General features: G+C 31.8%; 1 protein-coding gene across 2 annotated transcripts in view; it reads left to right on the top strand.

Moving 5' to 3' along the window:
- The window catches only part of PYROXD1 (pyridine nucleotide-disulphide oxidoreductase domain 1), a 28,549-nt gene extending 4,239 nt beyond the window's left edge, over positions 1-24,310 (top strand). The window contains exons 2-12 of one of the 2 annotated variants that reach the window (XM_051962728.1): positions 34-114; positions 1,333-1,452; positions 4,558-4,686; positions 9,884-9,957; positions 12,268-12,428; positions 13,082-13,182; positions 16,918-17,047; positions 17,754-17,866; positions 18,885-19,007; positions 22,126-22,263; positions 23,878-24,310. In XM_051962728.1, the coding sequence (XP_051818688.1) occupies positions 34-114; positions 1,333-1,452; positions 4,558-4,686; positions 9,884-9,957; positions 12,268-12,428; positions 13,082-13,182; positions 16,918-17,047; positions 17,754-17,866; positions 18,885-19,007; positions 22,126-22,263; positions 23,878-24,126 (1,419 nt within the window). In that variant the 3' untranslated portion in view covers positions 24,127-24,310. Of the gene's footprint in view, positions 1-33; positions 115-1,332; positions 1,453-4,557; positions 4,687-9,883; positions 9,958-12,267; positions 12,429-13,081; positions 13,183-16,917; positions 17,048-17,753; positions 17,867-18,884; positions 19,008-22,125; positions 22,264-23,877 lie in introns of those variants that run through there. The other variant, XM_051962729.1, reaches the window with a different exon arrangement.
- The last annotated feature ends 179 nt before the right edge of the window (positions 24,311-24,489 follow it).

The following is a 24,489-nucleotide window of genomic DNA, read 5'->3' as shown; positions in this document are numbered from 1 at the left end:
TTGTGACTTTTTTTTCTTTTCTTTCATTGCAAGTTGGCCACTAATTTTCCATCTGAAGAAGTTCTCTTGATAACAGCTTCTCCTGTTATTAAAGCAATTACAAATTTTAAGCAAGTAAGTATCTGATATCATTTTTCTTGTATTATTCAAAATAAAATGTGAAAACTTAACAGTTAAGACAGTTTTAAAGGTACTGATTTTTATGCTGAGTTTGCTATTTAGATATTTGATTATGACAATCAAATAATGGCTGGGTTTTTCAGGAAGATTCCTTAGAACATTTGAATGAAAAGTAAGTTTTTCCATTTAAAGGAAGAAAAATTGTATTTTATCCTTTCACACATAGTTTCAGCATTATAATACACATTTAAGACCATTTTAGCATAATAAAAAAAATTGATTATATATCCAGTCGTAGTATTATAAATCTTGATCTGTATCTTTCCTTGGAAGATATGGACAATCAATACATAGTTTCCAGTGGTCATTTAGGGGTGTATATTGTGTTGCTTTTATATAACTGCATAACAGCCACATATGAATGTCCTGGTGCCAAAGCATCTCCAAAACAGGTGTTGTAGCAATTAACTTATTTTTGTTTACAATCTTTATTTTTTTTTTTGTATATATACTTCCCATCTCTTTAAGTAAAATGTCATTTTTTTAGGGAAGGAACTGTTTCATTTTTGTCTTTGTAGCCTCAGCTTCTTACCATTTCTCTTTCCTCCCTGTGGAAGAGAGGCAGAGGGCACATTCAGGCTAGACTTAATTATTCAGATAATAGGGGTGATCTGAAACAATGTAATTTTAGTATCTGAGACAACTGCTAACATCTTTATCCATTATTGTATGGAAGCAACCTTAGGTTCAAGTGTCACTTCTCTCCTCAGATTTTTCAAGTGTACTTTTTTTTCTTGTCTCTTTTTTTTTTGCCCCATCATCAGCATTGCTTTCAGTTACATGTCGTTTCCTCTGGAGATTAGTTTCTTGGATGAGTGGGACTTGTGTAATTTTTCATCTTTTGTATCAGTCTTTTTTTTTTTAAACTTTATTTTACTTTTTTTCTAGTTAGACTTATACATCCATTTTCTTTTAAGATACACATTTCTTTATGAATCATGTAGGGAGATAAAAATCAGAGCAAAAGGAAAAATCATGAGAGAGAGAAAAAAATGAACATAGCATGTGTTAATTTACATTCAGTTTCCATAGTTTTCTCTTTGGTTGCAGATGCATCATAATCTTCTAATCACTGTCTTATATAAAAGTTGCTTAATAAATGTTTGAATTGAAAATAATTTATCAAACATTCATTTTATTATTATTTTACAGGTTTCCAAAACATTGGAAGAATTTGATGTGGAAGAACAACCAAGTTCTGTTTTAGAAAAACACTTCCCCAACATTAAGGTTTTAGAGTCCAGAGTAAAGCAGCTCAAGGCGGCAGAACATGTAAGATAATTTTTTCTTAAGGTTTTTCATGTAGAAAATTTTTTTTTATTCTACATATTGTATTTCTAATTTTCAGTTCTTTTGACTCTTCTATTTTTCTCAATGAGAAGACTGAGACTGAATATAGATCAAAGCATAATATTTTCTTCTTTTTAAAAATTTTTATTTGTTTTTTTCTTTCTCATGGTCCCCCTCCCCATTTTGGTCTGATTTTTCTTGCATAAATGAGAAATATAGAATATGTTTAAAAAGATTGCACATATTTAACTATGTCATATTGCTTCCTGTCTTAGAGAGAAGGAAGGTAAGGAAAAAAAGGAGAAAATTCTAGAACACGGAAATCTTACAGAAATGAATGTTGAAAACAAAAAAGAAAGAAAAGTAAATATTTGATTTGGCTATATTATTAGCAAAGAATTATTCTGGAGAAGTATCATAAAGGATGTCAATAGAAAGACATGACCAGAAAAGAAAGCAGTTTTAGCACAAAGACAGTGAAGGGCAGATAGCTCATGTGTGGCATTGATAATACACACAATATCAGCAGATCTTAGAAGAAGGTACCTGATATATTGGGTGCTCCTACATCTTTTCCCTTCCTTACCAACTCTTTTAAAGAAAAAGTTATTTCTCCTTACATATTTGCAACCCTCTGTTGTGCCTTAATTTCTGTCTAATTTAAATCACAAATTTTTTATCCCTCCCTCAACATCTTTCATCTAGACTATTGCAGCAATGTCTTCATTGATCTCCCTGTATTATCTTTCCTCTCTCCAATTCATTTTCCACCCAGTTATCAAATTGGTAGTCCTAAAATTCAGGTTTTACTGTGTCATCTTTCTGCTCATTCAGATTTAGTAGTTCCCCATTGTCTTTAAGTTAAAATATAGACTGTTTGACATCTAAAATCCTTCACAATCTGACTTCAATCTGTCTTTCCACTCTAATTAAACATTACTATCTCATTTACTACTAAGCCAACTAATCTGCTTGCTATTCTCCATGCATCAGTCAAATCACTAAGTTGTTCCCTATACCTGAAATACTCCTCCTCATCTCCATTTCTTGGAACCCCAAGTTCCCTTTAAGATTCAGCTCAAGTGCTACTTCTTCAACTGGCCTATCCTGGTTCCTCTAGTTGCTAATTGCTAAACTTCCCTGATAATCCTGGTGTATTTTTTTGTATCTATACTATACTTAACTTCTTTATGAATATGTGGTATTCTCATATTAGATTGTAAGCTTCTTAATGACAGGAAATGTCCCACTTTTATTATTTGTAACCCTGAATCCTAGCACATAATAATTATATATGAAATGTGCATTGATTGATGGATGAGTGGCAGGCTTAATATAGGAGTCAGATGAGATGATAGTTCCTTTGAGGTCATCAGTCTCATACAGTTTGCATGATTTAGTCCTTTAGGGTAGATATTTTTAAAATTAACATTAAGTTATGATGTCTTTTTGCTTACCAAAGGATGGAGAGGAGGCACACAATTTTTTTGAGCTAAGATATGAGGTTAAAAAAAAAAAGATAATATATCTCATTAAATTCAACCGTGCTATTGGGGAAAAAATAAACTTTAGCTTAAAATAGAAAACTCGATGGTTGCCGGTGTAACTGGCATTAAAAATAGTAACATTAAAATTGGTTTTGTCTTTATAGTGTGGATTGATTTCAATACTAGAATGCTATGTAATATATGAGTCAGTGAATGTTTATATCTAAATATATGACTCCCAAAAGACATTAATCAGGACCAGTATCTAGTATCTATTTTTTAATTGGAATTATAAATAAAACTATATTTTTAAAATTGTGGGGATTATTATGTATTGTAACAGTTAAACGACTCAGAATACATTACCATTTGAAAGTCTCAGATTCATGTCTGCATGTTCTTATCTTTCTCAGGATTCTTTAATGAATTAGAAAATGTCTTTTACTTTTTGGGGCATTCATATTCTACCAGTAGCTTAACAGAAGCTAATGAAAAGATTTTTCAAACACTTAAATGCGAATCACCATTTTGTAAACTCTTGTGATCTCTAAAAATTTTTATTTTTCACCATATAAAATACCCATATTATCTTACTTTTATATTTTTTTGTTTAAAAAATCCAAACAAAATTTTACATTTATGTTACATTTAAGATTATTGACTTCATGACACTGTTAAATAATTCTGTTTTTATTGGCTTAGAAATAATGTCATAAATTGAGTGATAAATTTATTTGTTATTCTTTCAGTCCCACTTTGACACATACTGACTTTGTGATCAACTCATGTGACCTCTCAGTACTCTAGGCTTCTTTCTGTTACTATTCAAGTTGCAGAGTTGGTGCTGACCTGAGTTAGTGAAAGGAATTTCCTTATTCAGGAGTTTCCTATACCAGTAAAATCACAGGGTCAGGCCTTACTTTAGTTTTGTTTTTGTTTGTTTTTTTATTTAGTTATTCTTTCTCAGGTTTATCTGGTAAGTCTTAAATTATTCTAATCATTCCTTTGGCCTCCTAAGGCAATGTATACTTCTTTTTATGTACTTCTATTTCTCCCATAAATTTTATTTTTTGTTAACTGCTACCAACAATAGAATACTCCCTGATTCACTTTTAGGAGTCTCATATAATAGTTGAAAATTTTATTGTTATATGTTATTTGAAATAATATGATAAAATAACACCTTTAAGGAACTTCCTGTTGGTATTCTAGCTAAAACATAATGTATCTTTTTTTATTATATATAGTATAGTAGTTTAATACTAGTTAGAGCTTAATCTTTAAAAGATTATCCCAAAATCTTATGGTTTTTATAAAACATTTTGATTATTACTTTATTTAAGTTAATTTAAATTATGAAAAGCCAAAGGAAAACACATTCTGAATAATGCCAAAACATTTATATATGCTGTTTGTGCTATAGAAAAGCATTTAGTGCCTATCAGAAGGAAATTTCATAATTTTTGGCAATTCTAAAATGAAATTTATAGTTTAAATTATGCTTTTTTGGCACCATCTGAATCCAAATCTCCCTATTCCCACCACCAAATTGTTTTATCTCAAAATAATATTTTTCCTTTGTTAATTTATAATTTCACAGTGCATTTTAACAGAAGATGGCAATCAATATAAATATGAAAAACTCTGTCTGTGTGCTGGAGCGAAACCAAAGTTAATATCTGAAGGAAATCCATATGTATTAGGAATCCGTGATACAGACAGCGCTCAGGTAATGTTTTAAAATTGTAGAATATCACAGAACAATTTGGGTGAATATCATAGATAGGAATAGGAAACATTTTCAGAATGATTCTGTAGTGAATATTTCATTCATGATGAATAAAATTCATGTAAATTTTCCCATAAAATAGTTTAGATACCATTTAATCAGGAACATTTTTTTAAAGCATCAAATACTAATCAACAAATACTTAATACATCAGTGCAAAAAAAAGAGACCCATAGTATACAGCAGAAAAGTTTCAGGAATATCTTAATATTTTCTGCTAGAAGAAAATCCAAGGGTTCTGAATATAGAGAATACCAAAGAATGTTGCAAAAAAAAATGAAATCAACTGAATAGAAAATGATTTGCTTTTAAGTGGGAATCATATTTAAATAAATTATCCAAGCATGCAGACCATCCTTGCTAAAAGAAAGATAAAAAATGAATTTTAAAAAAATCTATAAAAACAAAAAAACATGGCATGCATTTCATACAGCTTCAATTTGACCTATTAACACAAGCTATAGGAAATAAATAAAGGAAAAAATGACAACATCAACTATCCCCATTTGTTTTGTGAGTTTAAATAATGTTTATAAGTCAATTCAATCAGCAAATATTTAATATGCTTGTCAAGTGCAAAAGCATGGCACTTAGGATATAAAGTCATTTGTACGAGCTTTTATAGGTAGTTGGTGGAAGATTATGAATAGAATTATACCATAAAATAGAGGAAGTGCAAGGTAAAATGATTTAAAAAGAAAGTTTGTCCTAAGAACCAAGTAAGCATCTCAAAAAATTTCAATATGAAGCTATAAGGATAGCAAATGTTAAAATTAGAAAAAAAAAAAAAAGTATTTTACCACAAACTCTTTACTCTTAATATGGTGTTATTAACAAACATGGACCATGTTTGAACTCTTAATATTGTTGTGCTCAGTGTGCTGAATCCAAGCAATTAGAAATGGCACTAAAAAAGGAAAAAAGGACTTCTGGCCAAGATGGTGGAGAGGAGGCACACAGTAAGCTCTGCGTTTTCTCTCAGAATTTATTTCATGACAAGCCTCGAAATTAATGTTTGGCTGAAAAAAAAAACCTACAAATAATTACCAAGAGAAGACATCCTTGAAATTCGCCAGAAAAGGTCTGTTTTTGCTCGAGGGTGGGGATGGTTTTAGATTAGGTGCAGGCTGAGGGTAGGCAGTGGTAGTGAGAACACAGCAGGCAGCTCACAGCTGAGCAGACGGGAGGGGAGTGAGATGTGATCTCAGCAGTCTCTGCAAGGAGAGCGTTACCACAATATTGGATACGTTGTCCTGGCAGCAAGCCAGTAGACAAGCAGAGAAGCTAAAAACACAGGGGGTGAAGACTATAACCCCGAAAAGTTAGTGTCTCTTGGGACCTAACTAATGCAAACAAGATTAGAAGGGGAGCAACAAACTGAGAAAACATTTTCACAGTTAAAGGTTCTGATAAAAGCTTCATTTCCAAAATATGTAGAGAATTGACTCTGATTTATAAGAAATCAAGCCATTCTCCAGTTGATAAAGAGTCAAAAGATATGAACAGACAATTTTCAGATGATGAAATTGAAACTATTTCCACTCATATGAAAGAGTGTTCCGAATCACTATTGATCAGAGAAATGCAAATTAAGACAACTCTGAGATACCACTACATACCTGTCAGATTGGCTAAGATGACAGGAAAAAATAATGATGAATGTTGGAGGGGATGCGGGAAAACTGGGACACTGATGCATTGTTGGTGGAGTTGTGAACGAATCCAACCATTCTGGAGAGCAATCTGGAATTATGCCCCAAAGTTATCAAACTGTGCATACCCTTTGATCCAGCAGTGCTACTACTGAGCTTATATTCCAAAGAGATACTAAAGAAGAGAAAGGGACCTGCATGTACCAAAATGTTTGTGGTAGCCCTATTTGTAGTGGCTAGAAACTGGAAAATGAATGGATGCCCATCAGTTGGAGAATGGTTAAGTAAATTGTGGTATATGAATGTTATGGAATATTATTGTTCTGTAAGAAATGACCAGCAGGATGAATACAGAGAGGCTTGGAGAGACTTAAATGAACTGATGCTGAGTGAAATGAGCAGAACCAGGAGATCATTATGCACTTTAACAACAACACTATATGAGGATGTATTCTGATGGAAGTGGATATCTTCAACAAAAAAAGAAGATCTGATTGAGTTTCAATTGATCAATGATGGACAGAAGCAGCTACACCCAAAGAAAGAACACTGGGAAATGAATGTAAACTATTTGCATTTTTGTCTTTCTTCCCGGGTTATTTTTACCTTCTGAATCCAATTCTTCCTGTGCAACAAGATAACTATTCAGTTTTGCACACATATATTGTATCTAGGACATACTGACATATTTAACATGTATAGGACTGCTTTCCATCTAGGGAAAAGGGTGGAGGGAAGGAGAGGAAAAGTTGGAACAGAAGTGAGTGCAAAGGATAATGTTGTAAAAAATTACCCAGGCATGAGTTCTGTCAATAAAAAGTTATAATTATTAAAAAACAATAATAATAAAATAAAATTAAAAAATAAAATTAAATAAAGGGAAAAAAAAAACAGACAAAAGAAACAGCTGGACCAGATCAAGTAATCACAGAGATTTTCTACATTAGAATTCTACATCTACAAGTTAATGAAAAAGATTAGATATTGAACAACTGGAAAAAAAGGCAAGTATTACTACTTCTGAAAAAAAGTCAGTTGAAAAAATAACAATAACTGTTAGCCTGTAAATTATAAAATATTTATCTTCTAAAATATAAGAAGGGAACAGTCGTATTTTCACACTAAATATATTTAGTCGAACAATTGACTGAAAAGTCAAAGCAGAGGATACAAGAGACTCTTGCATATCATTTATTACTGTAAAAATGTGTTTGATGCATGGAAAAAACAATTTGTAAGCTCTTCCAGTATTTTAATATCCAATATCCAGTATATCTTAGGCATATGCCAAGATTATAAAAGATTATATGATGTACAACATAATTTTTCAATCTTCTGATTATTGAAATCAAATGGGGCATAAGACACATTAAGCTTTATAATATGATTTAAAAAAAAAAGTTTGAGGTAAAAGATTTGAATTGCAATCTATAGTTCTCGTACCTGTTATTTTTCTGACGTATGTTCAACCAAGATGTTTATTTACTACTGTCAAGAACATATAACATAGATTGCCAATTAAAAAAGCATTCCCAAGAGATAGAGAAGTGTTTTCGTTGTTCCTGTTTGAGAACGGCATTGTCCTGAGTGCTTCCAACCTTAACACATTAATCACTACAAAGTCAAAATCCTGTAACAATAAATAGGCAGTAGCACAAAAGATATTTGGGAAAAGCTACATGAATAGAAAATGAGAGATAATAGTAAAAACCTATGTGCTGTATTGTACCACACACTATTTCGGGAAATCTAAAGGAAAGTCACTGACATGTCAAGTAGCTCACTATGAAGGAATTTAAAAAGGACACAAATAAGAATGACTTTACTAAAACCTACATTTATTGATGAATGTTTTAAAAAATATCAATTTGAATATTCTCTTTTTTGATGCAAATATTTATTTATTTATTTTTTATTTATTTAAATCCTATTTATTATTGCCTACCCATCTTATGTGAGTCTTGTCTTGGTCCTTCTATAGATTTGTTACAAATTATGCAACTTGCTAGAGGCTTTTCTCAGTTTCTCCTAACATTTTAAAGATACCACAGGGGGCACTATCTTTATTAAATGTATTTAATCTTTAATGTACTTCTTTAACGTTTTTCCTAAGACTCTTTTCTGTAGACTAAATTCAGATTTTTTTCCTTTGGAATGCATTTGGATGTGGTTTTTTGCCCCTTTTTGTTTGTTTGTTTTATGCTTTTACTTGTTATCTTTTTATCAGGAATGACAGACATGAAGTAAGCATTTCTTAAGATATTTTGAATTCATTTTAGTATACAATACAGAAATTCAGTTCTTTAAGACCATTTCAGTATGGATCAGAACTGTATTTCATTAAATTTTCTCCCCAGAAAATAAATTAATAAAATATGATCATTTTCTAACATCAGCAGTTCCATTAAATGAATCATATGATTTATTTAATGTGTTTCTGTTGACCTTTTAAAATTCTTAAAATATTTCAGTAGTCATACTATTTCTTTAGGCAGAGTTGAAATGGCACAGTTAAAATGGTCTAATTTAAATGAGACATCATTTTGAGCCCTATAATCATCTATCACACTAACTTAAAATTGCCCAAGTACTGAATAAAGCACAAACTAAATTCATCTTCATTTTTTCAGTCTTAGTGTCATAACAATTTTAAATATATTATTTTAATGGACTTTCTAGAATTTTTATAACCATTGTGTATGTTTTAGGTCACTTAGACAGTTAATTCTTTTTTTATTCCTTTTAGAAGGGACATGCATATTGGAAGTGTTTCAGTTCTAATTCTGAAACAAGGGAAGTACCCTGTCTTTCCTGTTGAAGCCAGTTTGTAAAAAAAAAAAAAAAGTTAGAACTACTAGTTCATTCTAAATCATAATGATCTCTCCTATTAGATTAGCATTTGATAAGTCCATCATTCCTAAAAATTACTTAACTATTTATTGACTCACTCTGATAACAAGACAGTGCTGAGTGGTTTGAAAAAATGAGAAGTCAATGTCCTATTAGTGAGGTAAGTCCAGCACTAATATAGTGAGCCCCCTGCCTTTATTGGAAAAACTGAGCTGATTAAAGCTTCATTCAGTCAGTATTTGGATAGTGTCCCCACAGCATTTGATTGTCCACGAAGATTAAAAGACAGAGGGAAAGTCTTACTTTAAAAGTAGAAAATGTGGACTAGTTAGTGCTATAAGGAAGAAGAAACTATACAATAAATATAGTGAACTAAAAAAGTATAATAATCTGATAAAGCGATCAAAGGAGCTAACATTTATGTAGTGCTTTAAGGTTTACAAAGTGCTTTTCATAAATTATCTTGTTTAAACTTTACAACAATCCATGAGAATAGCTTGAAGAAAGAGAGCTAAAGAAGATGAATATATTTAATTTTTTTTAATTGACTATAAAATTATTATATAGTATTCTATTCCTTCAAATATTGCCCAGTACTGCCATAAGATTTCTGATTTGTTCTCTCTTTAATACAGGAATTCCAAAAACAACTCATGAAAGCTAAAAGAATAACAATCGTTGGGAATGGGGGCATTGCACTTGAGTTAGTGTGAGTATTGTGCAACTTAATAAATAATTCTAGGATTGTAAGTAATTTTTGGTAAACCAGAGGATAAAAAAGCTGTTAGAGTTAAAATATTTGAAGTATGTTTAATTAATTTTTAAAAACAGTACTTGATTTGTTCTTTCCATTATAAAAAATAAAAATAAATAAAAAAATAAAATCAGTAATATTAATGTTTTAATACAGGTCTTTCTGAAGTGTCATATCTACAATACCAAGGCCCTTCAAGTTTAATAAGCATGGATTATTTTTATTTATTTTTTGTTCTTTTTTTTCCTGTTAGATTCCTCCTTTGTGAAGATCATGTGTTAAGAACTAATGAAACTAACTACAAATAATAAATTTTTTTCCAAGCTTCTGGATTTTTTTTCTATGATGACTTTGCTTTTGGTGAGATATTTGGGAATTTTGTTTGAAACAAAGGACCTGGTTAGTATCAACAAACAATAAAGAAATGTCTCCCCACATAAAATTAGTTATGATGACTGTTACTTCATATTATTTCATTAATTGGTTTTATAAAAACAGCACATTATAGTTTGTTCCATAGGAAGAGTGTTATAAATGGAAGGGTACTTCTTAGATGTTCAGAATTTGTACTATAAAAGCTCAAAATAAAGTAAAACTAAAAAGCTCTTTCTGGCATTAACCAGCATAAGTTCCTGAACTGGTCATGATTACCCAAGACATGAAGGTAGACTGGGGCTGAGACTAATGCTACTGCCCCTTTGGGAAGATCCAAGAATGCTAAGAAGTTTTCCAATTTAAAGTTAAAGAAAAGAACCACATTACATAGAAACAACTTACATAGAAAGGTGTTTTTGTATGACTACATATTTTAACTTATATCAAATTGCTTGCCTTCTTGGTGAGGGGTGGGAGATAGGGGATGGAGGAGGAAGAAAAGGAGAGAAAATTTGGGACTCAAAATTTGAAAAAGGGGAAAAAAGAACCCCAAAATTGCTTTTATATGTAATTGGAGGAAAACAACAAAAATATTAAATCCATGACTAGAATGAAAAAAAAATTAAAGAAACAGCATTATTCTAGGGGAAGAATTTTTTGGTTGTGAGTTTATCTCCTACTTTGACTTGTCAAGAAAGTAAATTCCCCAGGGGCTGAAGCTACTTAGGCATCTGTGGAGCCTTGATAACTCTTACAACTTGATGGAGTGTTGCAAGCACCTTTAAGATGCTGCTCTTTATGTGCTACAGTAGGTGATAGTCATTAAGGTTCATACCCAGGTTTGAGCCTAACATTTTCTCCCAGGGGACCTCTACTATTTCTACTCTATTTCCAAAGATGGTCATGTGATCTGATATCTAAGTGGTAGAGGAGGATTTAGACGTATATTTGGATATAATATTACCACAATATCACTTGCAAAGGGACATCAGTTGAGATCTTTAGATTGATTAAATGTGCACTAGAGGAGTGGTTATTACCAAATTGCTGCTTCCATGCTTCGCCATTGAAAGATGTATATTTCATTGATGTAGGTTCTTAATGTACTCTCAACATCTCTGCATCATTGTAGGTAATCTTTATAGTTACTATAGCTGAATATTTTATCACCCTCTGGCTAACTGGAAGATGAAATTTTCTGAATTTCATTAGATAATGATCCTGAAATTACAGTATAATCTGTATTTTCAGCCTTTAGGGCTTGGTGTAAGACTTCTGCATAGCCTTTTCTTCCTAATGAAGTATCATAATAGACTTTAGTGTAAATTACTAGAATAATCATTTTTTTTCCTATTGTAACCATATTTTATGTAATAAAACAAAACATCACAGAAATAGGGATTAATGGATGTAGAGAGAAAATGAAATTGAGAGATATATTTCAATCCCCAAATTTTACATATAAGGAAATTGTGACCAAGAGAGATAAAGCAGCTACCCAAAATCATATAGATAGTAAACAACAGAAAGGAATCAAACCAGGTCTTCTAACTCTAAGTCCAGTGATTGTTTTGTTTGTTTTATACCATAATGCCTCTGGGAAATAAATTTGTTACACAGAACTTTTTGTGCATCAGTTTTCACTATAATGAGGTTTTGCCAATATTTATCATAAATTAATTATGGATTCTTTTGGTCTATGGCATAAATACCTTTTATAAATCTGCAATAAAAATCTTTTATTCTGAAGATCTTTTGCTTATTAGACATTGTTTTCCCAACTTGAGTTGGAATTTTTTTGCTCAGTAGTCAGTTGTTGTTTATAGATTTAAATATTCTTTTTTGCAAATCATTTTTAACTCTACTAATGAAATTTAATATCTTCTTTAGGTATGAAATTGAAGGCTGTGAAGTGATTTGGGCTATTAAAGACAAAGCAATTGGGAATGCTTTCTTTGATGCTGGAGCTGCAGAATTCCTGACCTCAAAGCTCACTTCTAAAAAATCTGAAGCTAAAATTACATGTAAAAGGACCAGATATACAATAGAAGGTACATTTATTAAAACATATTTTCCTTTTCTTTCTTTCTAGAACAAGGTAACTAATTTAAGTCAGAAAACATTAGTAATATGTAGAAGGTCTGAAAGTAGCAATGACAAACAAGGGATATTTTCTACCCCAGTATTTTGGGGGCATTAGAGAAGGTATAATTATCATTTAAAGGTACAAACTATTTTTGTTCCCAAAGGAGATGGGATCAGGAGCACAAATGCCAGGGGGTTGCCCTTGGAGGAAAAATTCTCTACATTTGAGAATGAAACAAAAGAGGAAAGAGTGAGAGAAGTTAATGTTGAAGGAGTTTGGAGGCATTAAAGAGAGCAGAATTAGCTTATGTTTAGATGACCTCTTTTCTGCTTAAAATAGGCTCTGGGGCCCTTCTTGAGAGAAACAAGATTGGAATGATATGATGAAATGGAACAGAAAATTTAGGAGAAGATAAGATTTACAACAAGTACTGTGGGAAGTTTAATAAAGAGTTGATTAGAGAAGAATATAAAGTCACAATGGTTTTTGCTTACTTGAGATTAGTTTATAAATTTGTAGCTAACAAAATCAATATGGTCATATGAGCTTCAGAACACATCCAGGGGTTCTTTGACATGAATATGGTTTTTGCTTTTTGACCCTAAATTCTGTTTTCAGAAAGTGAAAAAGAAGCAAGTGCCATAAATAACGCTGCTAATCTAGGCAGTGCCTTGGGACCTGATTGGCATGAAGGTTTAAATCTTAAAGGAACAAAAGAGGTATATGTCTCTATATCCTAATTAGTTTCTATAAATACAAATTTTGTATATCTCCCAGAATTGACAAAAACATGAAATAGTTTGAAAAGTAGTACACAAGACAGTTGATTTATCCCTCCTATCATAGGTAAGTGCATATCTAAATCTTGAAAGCAGTCCATTGGTAACTGTTCAAATCTTTATTATGTAATTCCTATATCCAATTAAATTCCCTAGTGTATTATTTTTAAACCTTAACCAGGAGTTTTATTTATAGAGGTTAAGTAAAATATGATCAGTGTCCTTAATATTTTTTCATGAATTTAAAGATGATTAAAAATTTTAATCAATTATTTAATTTAATTTAATTTTTGTTTTTGTTTTGTTTTGTTGAGGCAATTGGAGTTAAGTGACTTGTCCAAGGTCACACAGCTAGGAAGTGTTAAGTGTCTGAAGTCAGATTTGAACTCAGATCCTCCCAATTTCAGGGCTGGTACTCTATCCACTACACCAGCTAGTTGCCCCTGAATTGAAATTTTTAAAACTTAACCCTAACTCCCACTGACCCACCTCCAAAGAAATAACCACACTTATTAAGTATCTGATGAGAGCCAAGAGAGATATAAAATTTTGCTTCATAATGATTCCTGGCCTCAGAAAGTTCTTAGTGTAGTAAGGAGACAAAATACAAACACAGAGGGCTATAATATGCTATTTTTCATGGTATCATATTGTTTTGTAATTTTTTAATGTGTTATGTAAAGTCTGAGAAGAAGATCATTATTACCTGAGAAGGAAAGGCTATACAGAGGAGCTTATATTTGAATTGGACTCTAAGGTTGGGTGGATAGTGAGTGTGGGAGTGGAGTACTGCTAGGGGATGGAATGGAGCAGGCAAATAAGGAAAGGCCAGATATATGTAAATATAGGCACCAGGATCTGGCTAGGAGAGTGACCATGAGGCAGAGAGAATCCATTTTGACCAGTGTCATCATTTTAGAGATTTACAATTCCTTTAAAATGCTATAAATAAGTACAAACTATTTCCATTGTCTGTTTCTTTTAATTTCTTATAGAACATTTTAAGTGTCCATTTTAGTCATGTAACCAAGGGGTAGTAGAGTTAAAAATTATATCCTCTAACTAATCCTCATTGTAAAAATGGGGAGAGTCCATCGCTATGAATTTTAAGTGAGTTGCCTAAGGTTATTTATATAACACAGTAAATTGTCGAAGGTCTTAGACTACCAAGTAAAGCCAGTGCTCTTTTTATTTTCTTCATTTAAATGCAATTTCATTGAACATTTGCTGCAGAGACAAAGTGATTATTCATCCAATATTAACTATTAACATGTTAATGCTGAACACTTCCTCCTCAAAAAAAAATGGTTATTTTTGTGTGTTCACTTTCTCAGCCACCTACCCACTTACTCCTCAATTTTATGTAATCAGGTATCACTTATGAACTAAAATTTCTCAGTATTACTAATGATCCCTTATCTTCTAAATCCAGTAGTCTTTTTTCAATTCTCATCAATTCTTGACCTTTCCTGAAACATCTAATTCTGTTGAACACTCTTTTCTTCCTGGAAACTTCTCTGACTCTGCTCTCTCCTGATTTCCTTTGAGTTTGATTACTCCTTTTTAAATTTCCTTTGATGAATCATTTTATCTCCTGACTTGTTAGTGTAGTCATCTTTTAAGCATTTGGCATTTGCCTTCTTTGTTTTTTCCTTTCATTATTGTGATTTCATTTGCTTCTAATGTTTCAGATATCACCTTGATATTTGAAATAAGGAATTTTAAGTCTATGATTTCACTGGTATATGGAAATTTCCTGCACCAACAGAGTTCAGCAGCAGCTCTGAAACCTAAATCTTAGAAATCTGCCTATGACACTAAAAAATTGAGTGACTTGCTCAGGATTACACAAAAAAAGATGTGTCAGAAGCTAGACTTAAATTTTGATCTTGGTTTTGCTGCCTTATAATTTTGTCTGCTTCCAAGGTCAGCTTGATATTTGATGATACCCAAATCTATCTGCACCCCATCTCATCTTAATGCCAGTTACATAATATCTTATCAGCTACCTAATGGACATCTCTTGGATTTTGTGTAGACATCTTACACTGAATAGGTATAAAAGCAGAATTCATCTATTCCCATGTTTGTTCCTTAATCCCTCCTAGTTTGGGGCAAACAATAACAATAATAACAGTAGTTCTTCTTAGATTTTCAAATTACAGATCTCATTTTTTTCTTACAACACATCCCTCCAGTCACACTTATTGTTGTTGATTTGTTTTGGTCATTTCTGACTTTTCATGTTCCCATTTGGGGTTTTCTTTGCAAAGATACTGGAGTGATTTGCCATTTCCTTCTCCAGTTCATTTGACACATGAGCTAACTGGGATAAACAGGATTTAATGACTTGCCCAGGGTCACACAGTATCTGAGCCTAGATTTGAACTCAGGTCTTCGTGACTCCAAACCCAGCACTGTGCCGCATAGATGCTCTGTTCACCCTCCCATCACCCTAGATGATCCTTTTTATGGATTACTGTAGTGGCCTCCTCCTTGTTTTCTCTGCTTCCATTCTCTCTCCCTTTCCACTCTGCCTTTCACATAACTTCCAAAAGTAATTTTCCAAAAATATCTAATCATTTAACTCCTTAAATCAAAACTTTCAGTCACTTCCTCTTAGTTCTAAGATAAAATAGATTGTTATTTATGCCCTTCCACAGGCTGGATCAAGTGTATCTTTCCAACCTTTGGTGCAGTAGGTGTTTAAAAATGTTTTTTGTTTGATTCATATTCTACCCAAATTGGACTCCTCTCTGTGTCTTAAACTGTCCTAAACTTCTATTTTCCACCTTTCTGCATTCACAAAAATTATTTTTTACTTCCCTCCCTCCTCATTCTCACTTTAGAATGCTTCATTTCTGCTCCAGAATTGTCTTCTTCAAGGCTTCAATACTTCCTTTGCAAAACTTTTATTGATCTCTGTATTGTGTGGATTAGCTCTCTAGAGGACCTCAGGACCAGCCTTGATCTTAGTAGAAGAGTGAAGGAGGCAGGAGAGCCACCAGCTAAAAGATGGTGGTCAAAGATGGAGTCTCTTTTTTCCAATTCTCTCAGCTTTTAAACACCTCAGTATGATTACATCATTACAGCAACTAGAGAACCATTATCTCATCGATCACACTAACTAAGTGCTAACTATAAGCACCCTATTGTCTTTCAAGTAGAACACAGGTGGTCACACTCATCTTGACTTCTCAGGAAGGGAGGTGAGAACACCAAAGGGAAATGTGGAGCCAAACCAGATATTGTCAGCAGGTTTCCTCTGGGCCAAAGAATCTTATACCTTATCCAGAGTTCCCAGTTCCCCCACTATCTGCGGCCCTCTACAGATCTCTATGTTTTTAGTGTTCTTTTCCTCTTCTAGTTTCCTTGTCCTAAAAGTATTTTTGTACTTACCTTTTCTTTGCTCCCCCTATGCCCAGTAGAATGTAAGCATCTTGAAAACAGGTACTGTTTCATTTTGGTTTTGTGTGTGAGTCATTTAAGAAATGTTTATTTGTTGAATCACCATTTAGATCAAAAGAATTTGCTTTTCTATATTTTTGACTCACTATAAATATATTATGAATTAAGATATTAAAAGCCTTTTAAATACTTCAAATAGGTTGTTATTATTCCTAACGTTAAGTTTTATGGTAATGAGCAAGTTCTTTTTTTTATTTTGATTTTTAGTTTTCCCACAAAGTTCACATTGAAACCATGTGTGAAATTAAAGAAATTTATCACCAGGAAGAATTTAAGCAACTGAAGAAAATATCTTTGACTTTTCCTAAAGATTGTCAGGATGAGTCAACTGATAAAGGTAAATATTAAAAGAATACTTTACAACTTCTTATGATCTATTTTGCTTTTTTTAAACATTTGAAACCTTTTCAAATGTACATATAAACATTACACAAATAAACTAAATAATTGCAGTTAGTTACATTTTTTTAAAATTTGTAAATCAGTACTTCAGCCACTATTCAGACTATATTATATTTAGCCAATGCCAAACTCAGATAAATTCATTTTGCTCTGAAATTTTTCTCCTTTATAGGATAAAGGGCAGTTCAAAAAACTTGACTAAGTCATTGAAGGAAGAACACGTGAAATGGGTAGTTTTATCCAACTGAAATAACAATATAGAACTTAGAATTGTTTCAAAGTATTATAATTTTTTGTTATTTTTTATTAATGGAAGCAGGTATATATATATATAATCTGACTTAAAATTTACTGATTGCAATTTTGTTTTGATGTTTTTTGATGTTTTTTGCTGAGGCAATTAAGGGTTAATTTGCTGAGGGTTAAGTGACTTGCCCAGGGTCACACATTTAGGAAGTGTTCCATGTCTGGGGTCACATTTGAACTCAGGTCCTCCTGACTTCAGGGCTCTTATCTATTGTGCCACCTTGCTGTCCCTTAATGTTTATTTTTATATTCATATGGTGCTGGGTCCACATAATTCCAAGTAAATACTTATTGACTTGATACTTTCTGAGTCTGAGATCTTCACTTTTTTTTAGATACATGGCCTGTATATATAGAATTGACCAATGAGAAGATATATGGCTGTGATTTTATTGTCAGTGCAACTGGGGTTATGCCAAATGTTAAGCCTTTCCTCAATGGCAACAATGTAAGCAAACACTTTGTATTTATTTTTTAAAGTCATTAATTGGGATGTAGTAAAATATTAACAGTCTGTATGCAGTAGTCTAATTCAAAAAATGTGTAGAATTTGTTTGGTATTCGAAATTTCATTAGCACCCAGTGTAGTGGTTTTCACTTTGGCTGTATTTATTTCTTGATTTATAGCAGCATCAATTCTTTGATCATCCTGAATAGTTATCAGTTCCACGAATTCACTTACTTTATCTTGATATTAAAAATTAGGTCATTGACATGAGCCTAAAATAATTGATGAATTTTGAAAAATGGCTGTGCTGTGGTAAAAAGGCCTGCCCTTTAATTGATTAACATTTAAATTTTATGAGTCCATATTAAGTACAGAGGTTCATTTTTCTTTTTTTTTAATTATATGAAAAAATAATTAACATTTTTTTAAAATTTTGAGTCCAAATTCTTTCTCTGCCTTTCTCCCCTTCTTGCACATTGAGAAAAGCAAGCAGTATAATAACAGTTATACATATTCAGTCATGTAAAACATTTCTGTTATAAAAACACTAACCAAAAAAATGACAAAAAAATAAAGTAAAAGTTTCATTCTGAATTCAGATTTCAACAATTCTTTCTTTAAGGTAGGTAGCATTTTTCATAAGTACTGCAGAACTATCTTAGATCTTTGTTAATGCTAAGAATAGTCAAGTCATTCACAGTTGATCATTATATCATATTGTTAAACAGGTTCATTTTTTAATTCAAAATGATTGCTGAAATCTCCTAAGGAGGAAATTAGGTAGCTGGAAGGAAGCTGGTCTAAAAAAGTTCTAAATAGTTCTTTGGAAATATTTTTTAAATGGTTAATTAGTTGGTTAGTTGGTTTGGCTTTGTGTACTGAGCCCTTTTTCTGTTTTCTATTATATACTAAATATAAATCTACCAATAAAAAAAATCAGGATTTTTCTATGTGAGCATGCAAAAGGCTTGTTTTATTATCTTTTCCTATTTTTATTATTTTTTTACATATTTTTTAGTTTATGCTAGGTGAAGATGGTGGCCTGAAAGTAGACGACCACATGCGTACATCACTTCCCAATATCTATGCTGCAGGTGATATCTGTACAGCATCATGGCAACCCAGTCCAGTCTGGCAGCAGGTAAACCAATCTATTTAATATTATGCTTTTATAATAACTTAACTATTGATCCCACCTAGTCAATTTTTCTATAATGATTAAACAAAAGGCACAATAGAGGATAATGCAAGTTGAAAAATTTATGGAATTTAACTTTAATTAATTTAATTAACTTTAATCTTATTTAGGTAATTATAGTATTGGCATGGGCCACTATGTCTTTTTTCAGACTTTTTAAAATATTGTAGTGGTTTTCCTTGTACTTGTTACTTAAAAGCTTGAGAATAAAATACTATTTTGTGTCAGCACCGTGGCATAATGGATTGGGAATTGGCCTTGGGGTCAGGAAAGCTTGAGTTCAATCCCTGTCTCTGAGCTACATTGAAAACTTTTCTCACTAAGAGTTCCTTATACTATTAAGATTATGAGTCCACACCAAAATACATTTTTTAGACTTGTTTCTAAAAGTGGAAACTGTAGAGATTAAATATTTTGTTCCTTGGCTAACTTTTATTCTCTACACTATTTCACTTATTATTGCCATTTTAAAGAATTTATTAGCATTATTTGTTTCTTAGTGATTTGCTGCCATTCACTGCAGTACAAGGATCTCTGAGATGGTTTTAAGGGGTCCAGAAGGTCAGAGCTATTTTGGTAATAATAACTGTGACTAGATAATATAACCCATATAAACAATAGCTTTGGGGGACCTTTTCAGTGATTTTTAAGAATATAAAGTGTCTCTGAAACAAAAAAACTTGAAAACTATTTATCTAAAACAATTTAAACCTGAAAACAACAATCTTCTCTACAAATTTCCAACATGTCCTGCAGTCTTTACTTAAATGTCTCTAGAGGGTAGGAACTAATCTCTCCTAAGGTAACCCATTCCACTTTCATACTCCTGACTGTTAGAAATTTTAATTTTTTTTATAAGCTGTAATTTCTCTGTAGTTTCTTTCTACTTGCTGCTCTTAATCCTACCTGCTATGGCCAAGGAAAAAGTCTAATCTGTCTTTTACATGATAGCCCTTCACATATTTTAAATAGCTTTGCAAATTCCTCATTTCTCCAGCCTAAATTTTCTTCAGCTTAGTTTCAGTATAAATTTATCTTCACATTAAAAAAAAAAAAAAAAACCTGATGATTTAACAAAGGGCTAAATTCAGAGTAATCTGAATGTCTGTTGAAAGAATTCTAAGATACAATTGAAATTTTTATGATGTGGCAAGATGGCAGAAAATTCCAAAACTGGGGTAAGTGCTGAAAGTTTTGCCAAGGAAAAATTAATTCCAAAATTTCTATGGAACTGACTGTCCCTATAATCCTTTCTGAAACTAATATTTTTAATGAATTTTTATTAGAGAGATTTTTTAAACTAGAAGATAATGCTATCATTTGATTTTATAATTGGAAAAGCTACTGAAAGCCATTTTGTTGGAAGTTTTTCCTTAAAGTGAAGGTTACTTGTACTGAGTTAAGCAAAATTATAAAATTAATATCTAGCACTCTACAGTTAAAATAATTTCAGTTTTCAGCCCAGTATCACAAACATCTATTTAATATCCCTTGGTATATATCAGACCTGATTCCTTTAATTCTTTAAGGATCTGTGATTTCTTTGATGTGTGTTCATTTCATAAATCCAAATTTCAACCTGTCTGTGCTTTACTTTGATAGGTTTTTTAAAGATTTTTGTAATGGCTAGAAAGCATATTGCCCTTAGACTAACTTATTGACTTTTCTTCCCATGTCCTTAGATGATACCCCAAAGATGCACCTTTGAAACTTTTTCAGAATCACCATAAGACATTCTAGGACTTAAATCATAAGCTGTGAGAACCTAGGATCACTTTCACACTACAATAAGATATTAAAGAAGGACTTAAGAGTAGTTATCTTACCAATAATAACTAACGCTAATCATTGTGTATAACAACACTTTTATGGAATTACTAATAATAATTATTATTTCAGATTCCAGGGACCTATTTCCCTTTGTTTCATTAGGTCCAGACAGTGATGGTTTTAAAAACCTTTCATAGAGACATATGTAGTATATAATTGGTTTCTTGACAATATAATATCAGGAATATAACTAGATTGGCTCCTTAGTGATCTCCTTTTTTTTTTTTTTTTTTTTGGGTGAGCTCTAGCCTAGATCATCTACTACCAACTGTTATTTCTAAACGAGGTTTCTGTACTTCCTTGGCCTAGTTGGAACTTTTCTCTTTACACTCCTCTCTCTGAAACAAACATGCAGCCTTTTCAAGGTATAGAATATTTAGTGCTCTAAGAATTTTAAAATTACCACTTGTGGTTTTTTTTTTTCCCACTTAGATTTCATCAAAGAATATTAGTTTATTTTACTCAAAGGACTGAAGAATAATCTGTATTTTTTAAAAACTCTTAGACTCAGACTAAGGCATTTATTCATAGCCATGTGGGTTGGAGACTCTAGAGATGTCATTAGACAAATGAGTGGCATTTTCCAACCTTTTTGTCCTTACCAGACTGATCTTGTTCTGATAGAACGTGTTCAGAACTGATGAAGATGAAAATATCACAGTAGCAGTAGAAAAAGAAATTCCTACATCCAAAATTATTATATACAAGTCAAGTTATGTTAAGTGTGTTCTTAGTGTCATGTCAGGAAACCTTTGGTATGAAATTTCTTCCTCTGATGATCAGCACTAATATAACTTGCAGAGTTAACTGTGAGCTGTGAGTACCAAGAGATTAAAAAAAAATTGTCCATAGTTACCCATTTAGTACCAGAAATAGGATATGAAATCCAGAACTTCCTGGCTTCAAAGCTGGCTCTTTACTATGCTATACTGATTGTTCTAACAAAATTAATGAATTTTAACATTTAATTTCCTTAAATTCATAAATTCTTGCTATTGCAGCATCTTTAAACAGAGGTAATAATTTATCACATTATTTTGTTTGCTTTTTAATTTGTAAAAGCAATTGCAATTTAATTTTGGCAAATTCATTTGGTCTGAACTGTAGTTCTATGTTTAGTTCATTCAAGGAAACTTATAAAAGTAATGTAACCTGATAATTTTATAAGTACTATTATAAATTGTACTATATCCTGCCAAAATGTTTAAAATTCTAATTATACAACTTTCAGATGAGGCTGTGGACTCAAGCTAGACAGATGGGAAACTATGCTGCAAAATGCATGGCTGCAGATACTTTGGGAGACTCTATTGATATGGATTTCTGTTTTGAACTTTTTGCTCATGTAACAAAATTTTTTAACTATAAGGTAAAGTATCTTGTTATAATAAGTTATCAAATATGACTTTTCTGTTGTACACAAAATGTTGATATCTGCTTTTGGCTTATTAAGCTACCTAATTCTAAACAATCTTTTTTTTTTTTTTTTCTCCTGAGGCAATTAGGGTTAAGTGATTTGCTTAGGGTTACACAGCTAAGAAGTGTTAAGTGTCTCTGACATCAAATTTGAATTCAGGTCCTTCTGACTTAGGGGCTGGTGCTCTATCTCCTAGCTGCTCCATTCTAAACAATCTAAAATTAACTTCAGACACTTTAAATTGGAAGAGACCTTAGAATTCACTTGTACACCAACCTCTTCCTAAACACAGGAATTCCTTGTATAACATTCCTAAGTGGACTCTTCCCCCTTTTTGTAGACTTAATATGATTGGAAACTAAAGTTTCAAAATCAGCCCATTTTCAGTTGGTGATTTGTCTTTTCTAAACTGTGATGTCCAGAATTAAATAGTATTTTTATATGTGGTTTATGCAGGCAATTCTTTCTTTTTTTCAAGATGCTATTTTTTTTATTGATGTAGCCTAAGAATATGTTAAGTTTTTGCTTTAAAATTCATTTTATTCATGCCTTTTTGTTTTTTCATAAAGCACTTTTGGATATACTACTTTCCTGATCCCTTTCCTGTCTCAGAATTGAAACCTTCATTTGTGACAGAAGAAAACAGATAAAAGGAACCTAATGTTCCTTTATACACCAATTTGCCCTAGTATTAGGCACATACTGCCCTTCCTATGAGAAGAAAAGTATGCTTAATTTTCTTTTCTCTAGGACTTTTTACTGGTCTTTTTAACTTCATAGTTTCATTCTTAATGATAACTACCTCTTTCTAAATTCTCACAAACTATTGTCTTTAACATATTGTAGAATTCCTCAGCCTATTGTTTTAAAATTCATCCCTCTCCCTTTTTTAAAACTACCAATTGTATAATTTTACTTCAACTTTTCTTTAATACTTTTTATTTTCCAAAAGTCAACAGAGATTACGTGTGTGTGTGTATCCTTTATAGTAAAGAGCACACACACACACACACACGCTTATTATTGTATGAAGTGGGCAAGTCATTTGACTTCCCTAAGCTTCAATTTCCTTATCTGTAAAGTGGTAGATCTCTTACAGGCTCTGCTATTTCATTCTCTAAAATAAAGTCATATTTTCATTTGGAAACATCCTTAAAAATTAACCTCCTTTATACTACTTTATCTTCATATAGTTTATCCTATATCCATCCCTAATTGTGCTGTCTCATTGATATTTATTGTGACCTTAAATTGACCTTTTCTCCAAGTCAGTTTTAAAGTATTTCATTCTCTATGAAACCTACCTCTGTTTATATAGTTTAGTCCAGCCATTACATTTTATACACACACACACACACACACACACACATACATTTATTTATTAATTGTTAAGATGGTAAAAAGATTTTTAGATATCTAAAACTCCTAGAACTAAATCTTTTTTTTTCAGTTGAGACTAAGAATTTTCAAATTAATTTTATAGATTTTTCCCCTAATTTTTTTGCTAATATGTGGTTTTTCAACTTTAAGTGCCCATTGAAACATAATGTTTATGTGTCTTTTCAGGTTGTATTATTGGGAAAGTACAATGCCCAAGGCTTAGGTTTAGATCATGAATTAATGTTGAGATGTACCAAAGGACAAGAATATGTTAAAGTGGTCATGCAAAATGGACGGATGATGGGAGCCATTCTGATTGGTGAAACAGACTTAGAAGAAACATTTGAAAATTTGATTTTAAACCAGATGAACCTTTCAGCATATGGAGAAGATTTACTAGATCCAAATATTGATATAGAAGACTATTTTGACTAAAAAAAAAATTTACTTTAAACCACTGGCAATAAGAAGAATCTCAAGTCATGGCAGAAAGTCGAATCATTTTTACCAACCTAGATGATAAACATTCTGAAGTTAACTTTGCAAAGGTCTTAATGATGAATAATTTAATGTGAAGATGTGAAATTAATTGAAAGTATTAATAAGTATGCTCAACTAATTTTTGTGTTTTCATACTGAATTATTACTGATCAACTTGAACACATAATTTAATTTGGAAATACTTATGTTACATTACACAGAATCTTAGGATCTCTTAAAAGAAGAGACTCGAGACAATCTGGGCAAATCTCTACCTGAATAAGACTCCCCCTCTGTATTCATATTCTACAACTAGTC

This window comes from Antechinus flavipes, chromosome 5, assembly GCF_016432865.1.
Source record: "Antechinus flavipes isolate AdamAnt ecotype Samford, QLD, Australia chromosome 5, AdamAnt_v2, whole genome shotgun sequence".
Lineage (NCBI taxonomy): Eukaryota > Metazoa > Chordata > Mammalia > Dasyuromorphia > Dasyuridae > Antechinus > Antechinus flavipes.
The sequence above is the reverse complement of the archived record's forward strand: the minus strand, read 5'-3'. Positions and strand labels throughout refer to the sequence as shown.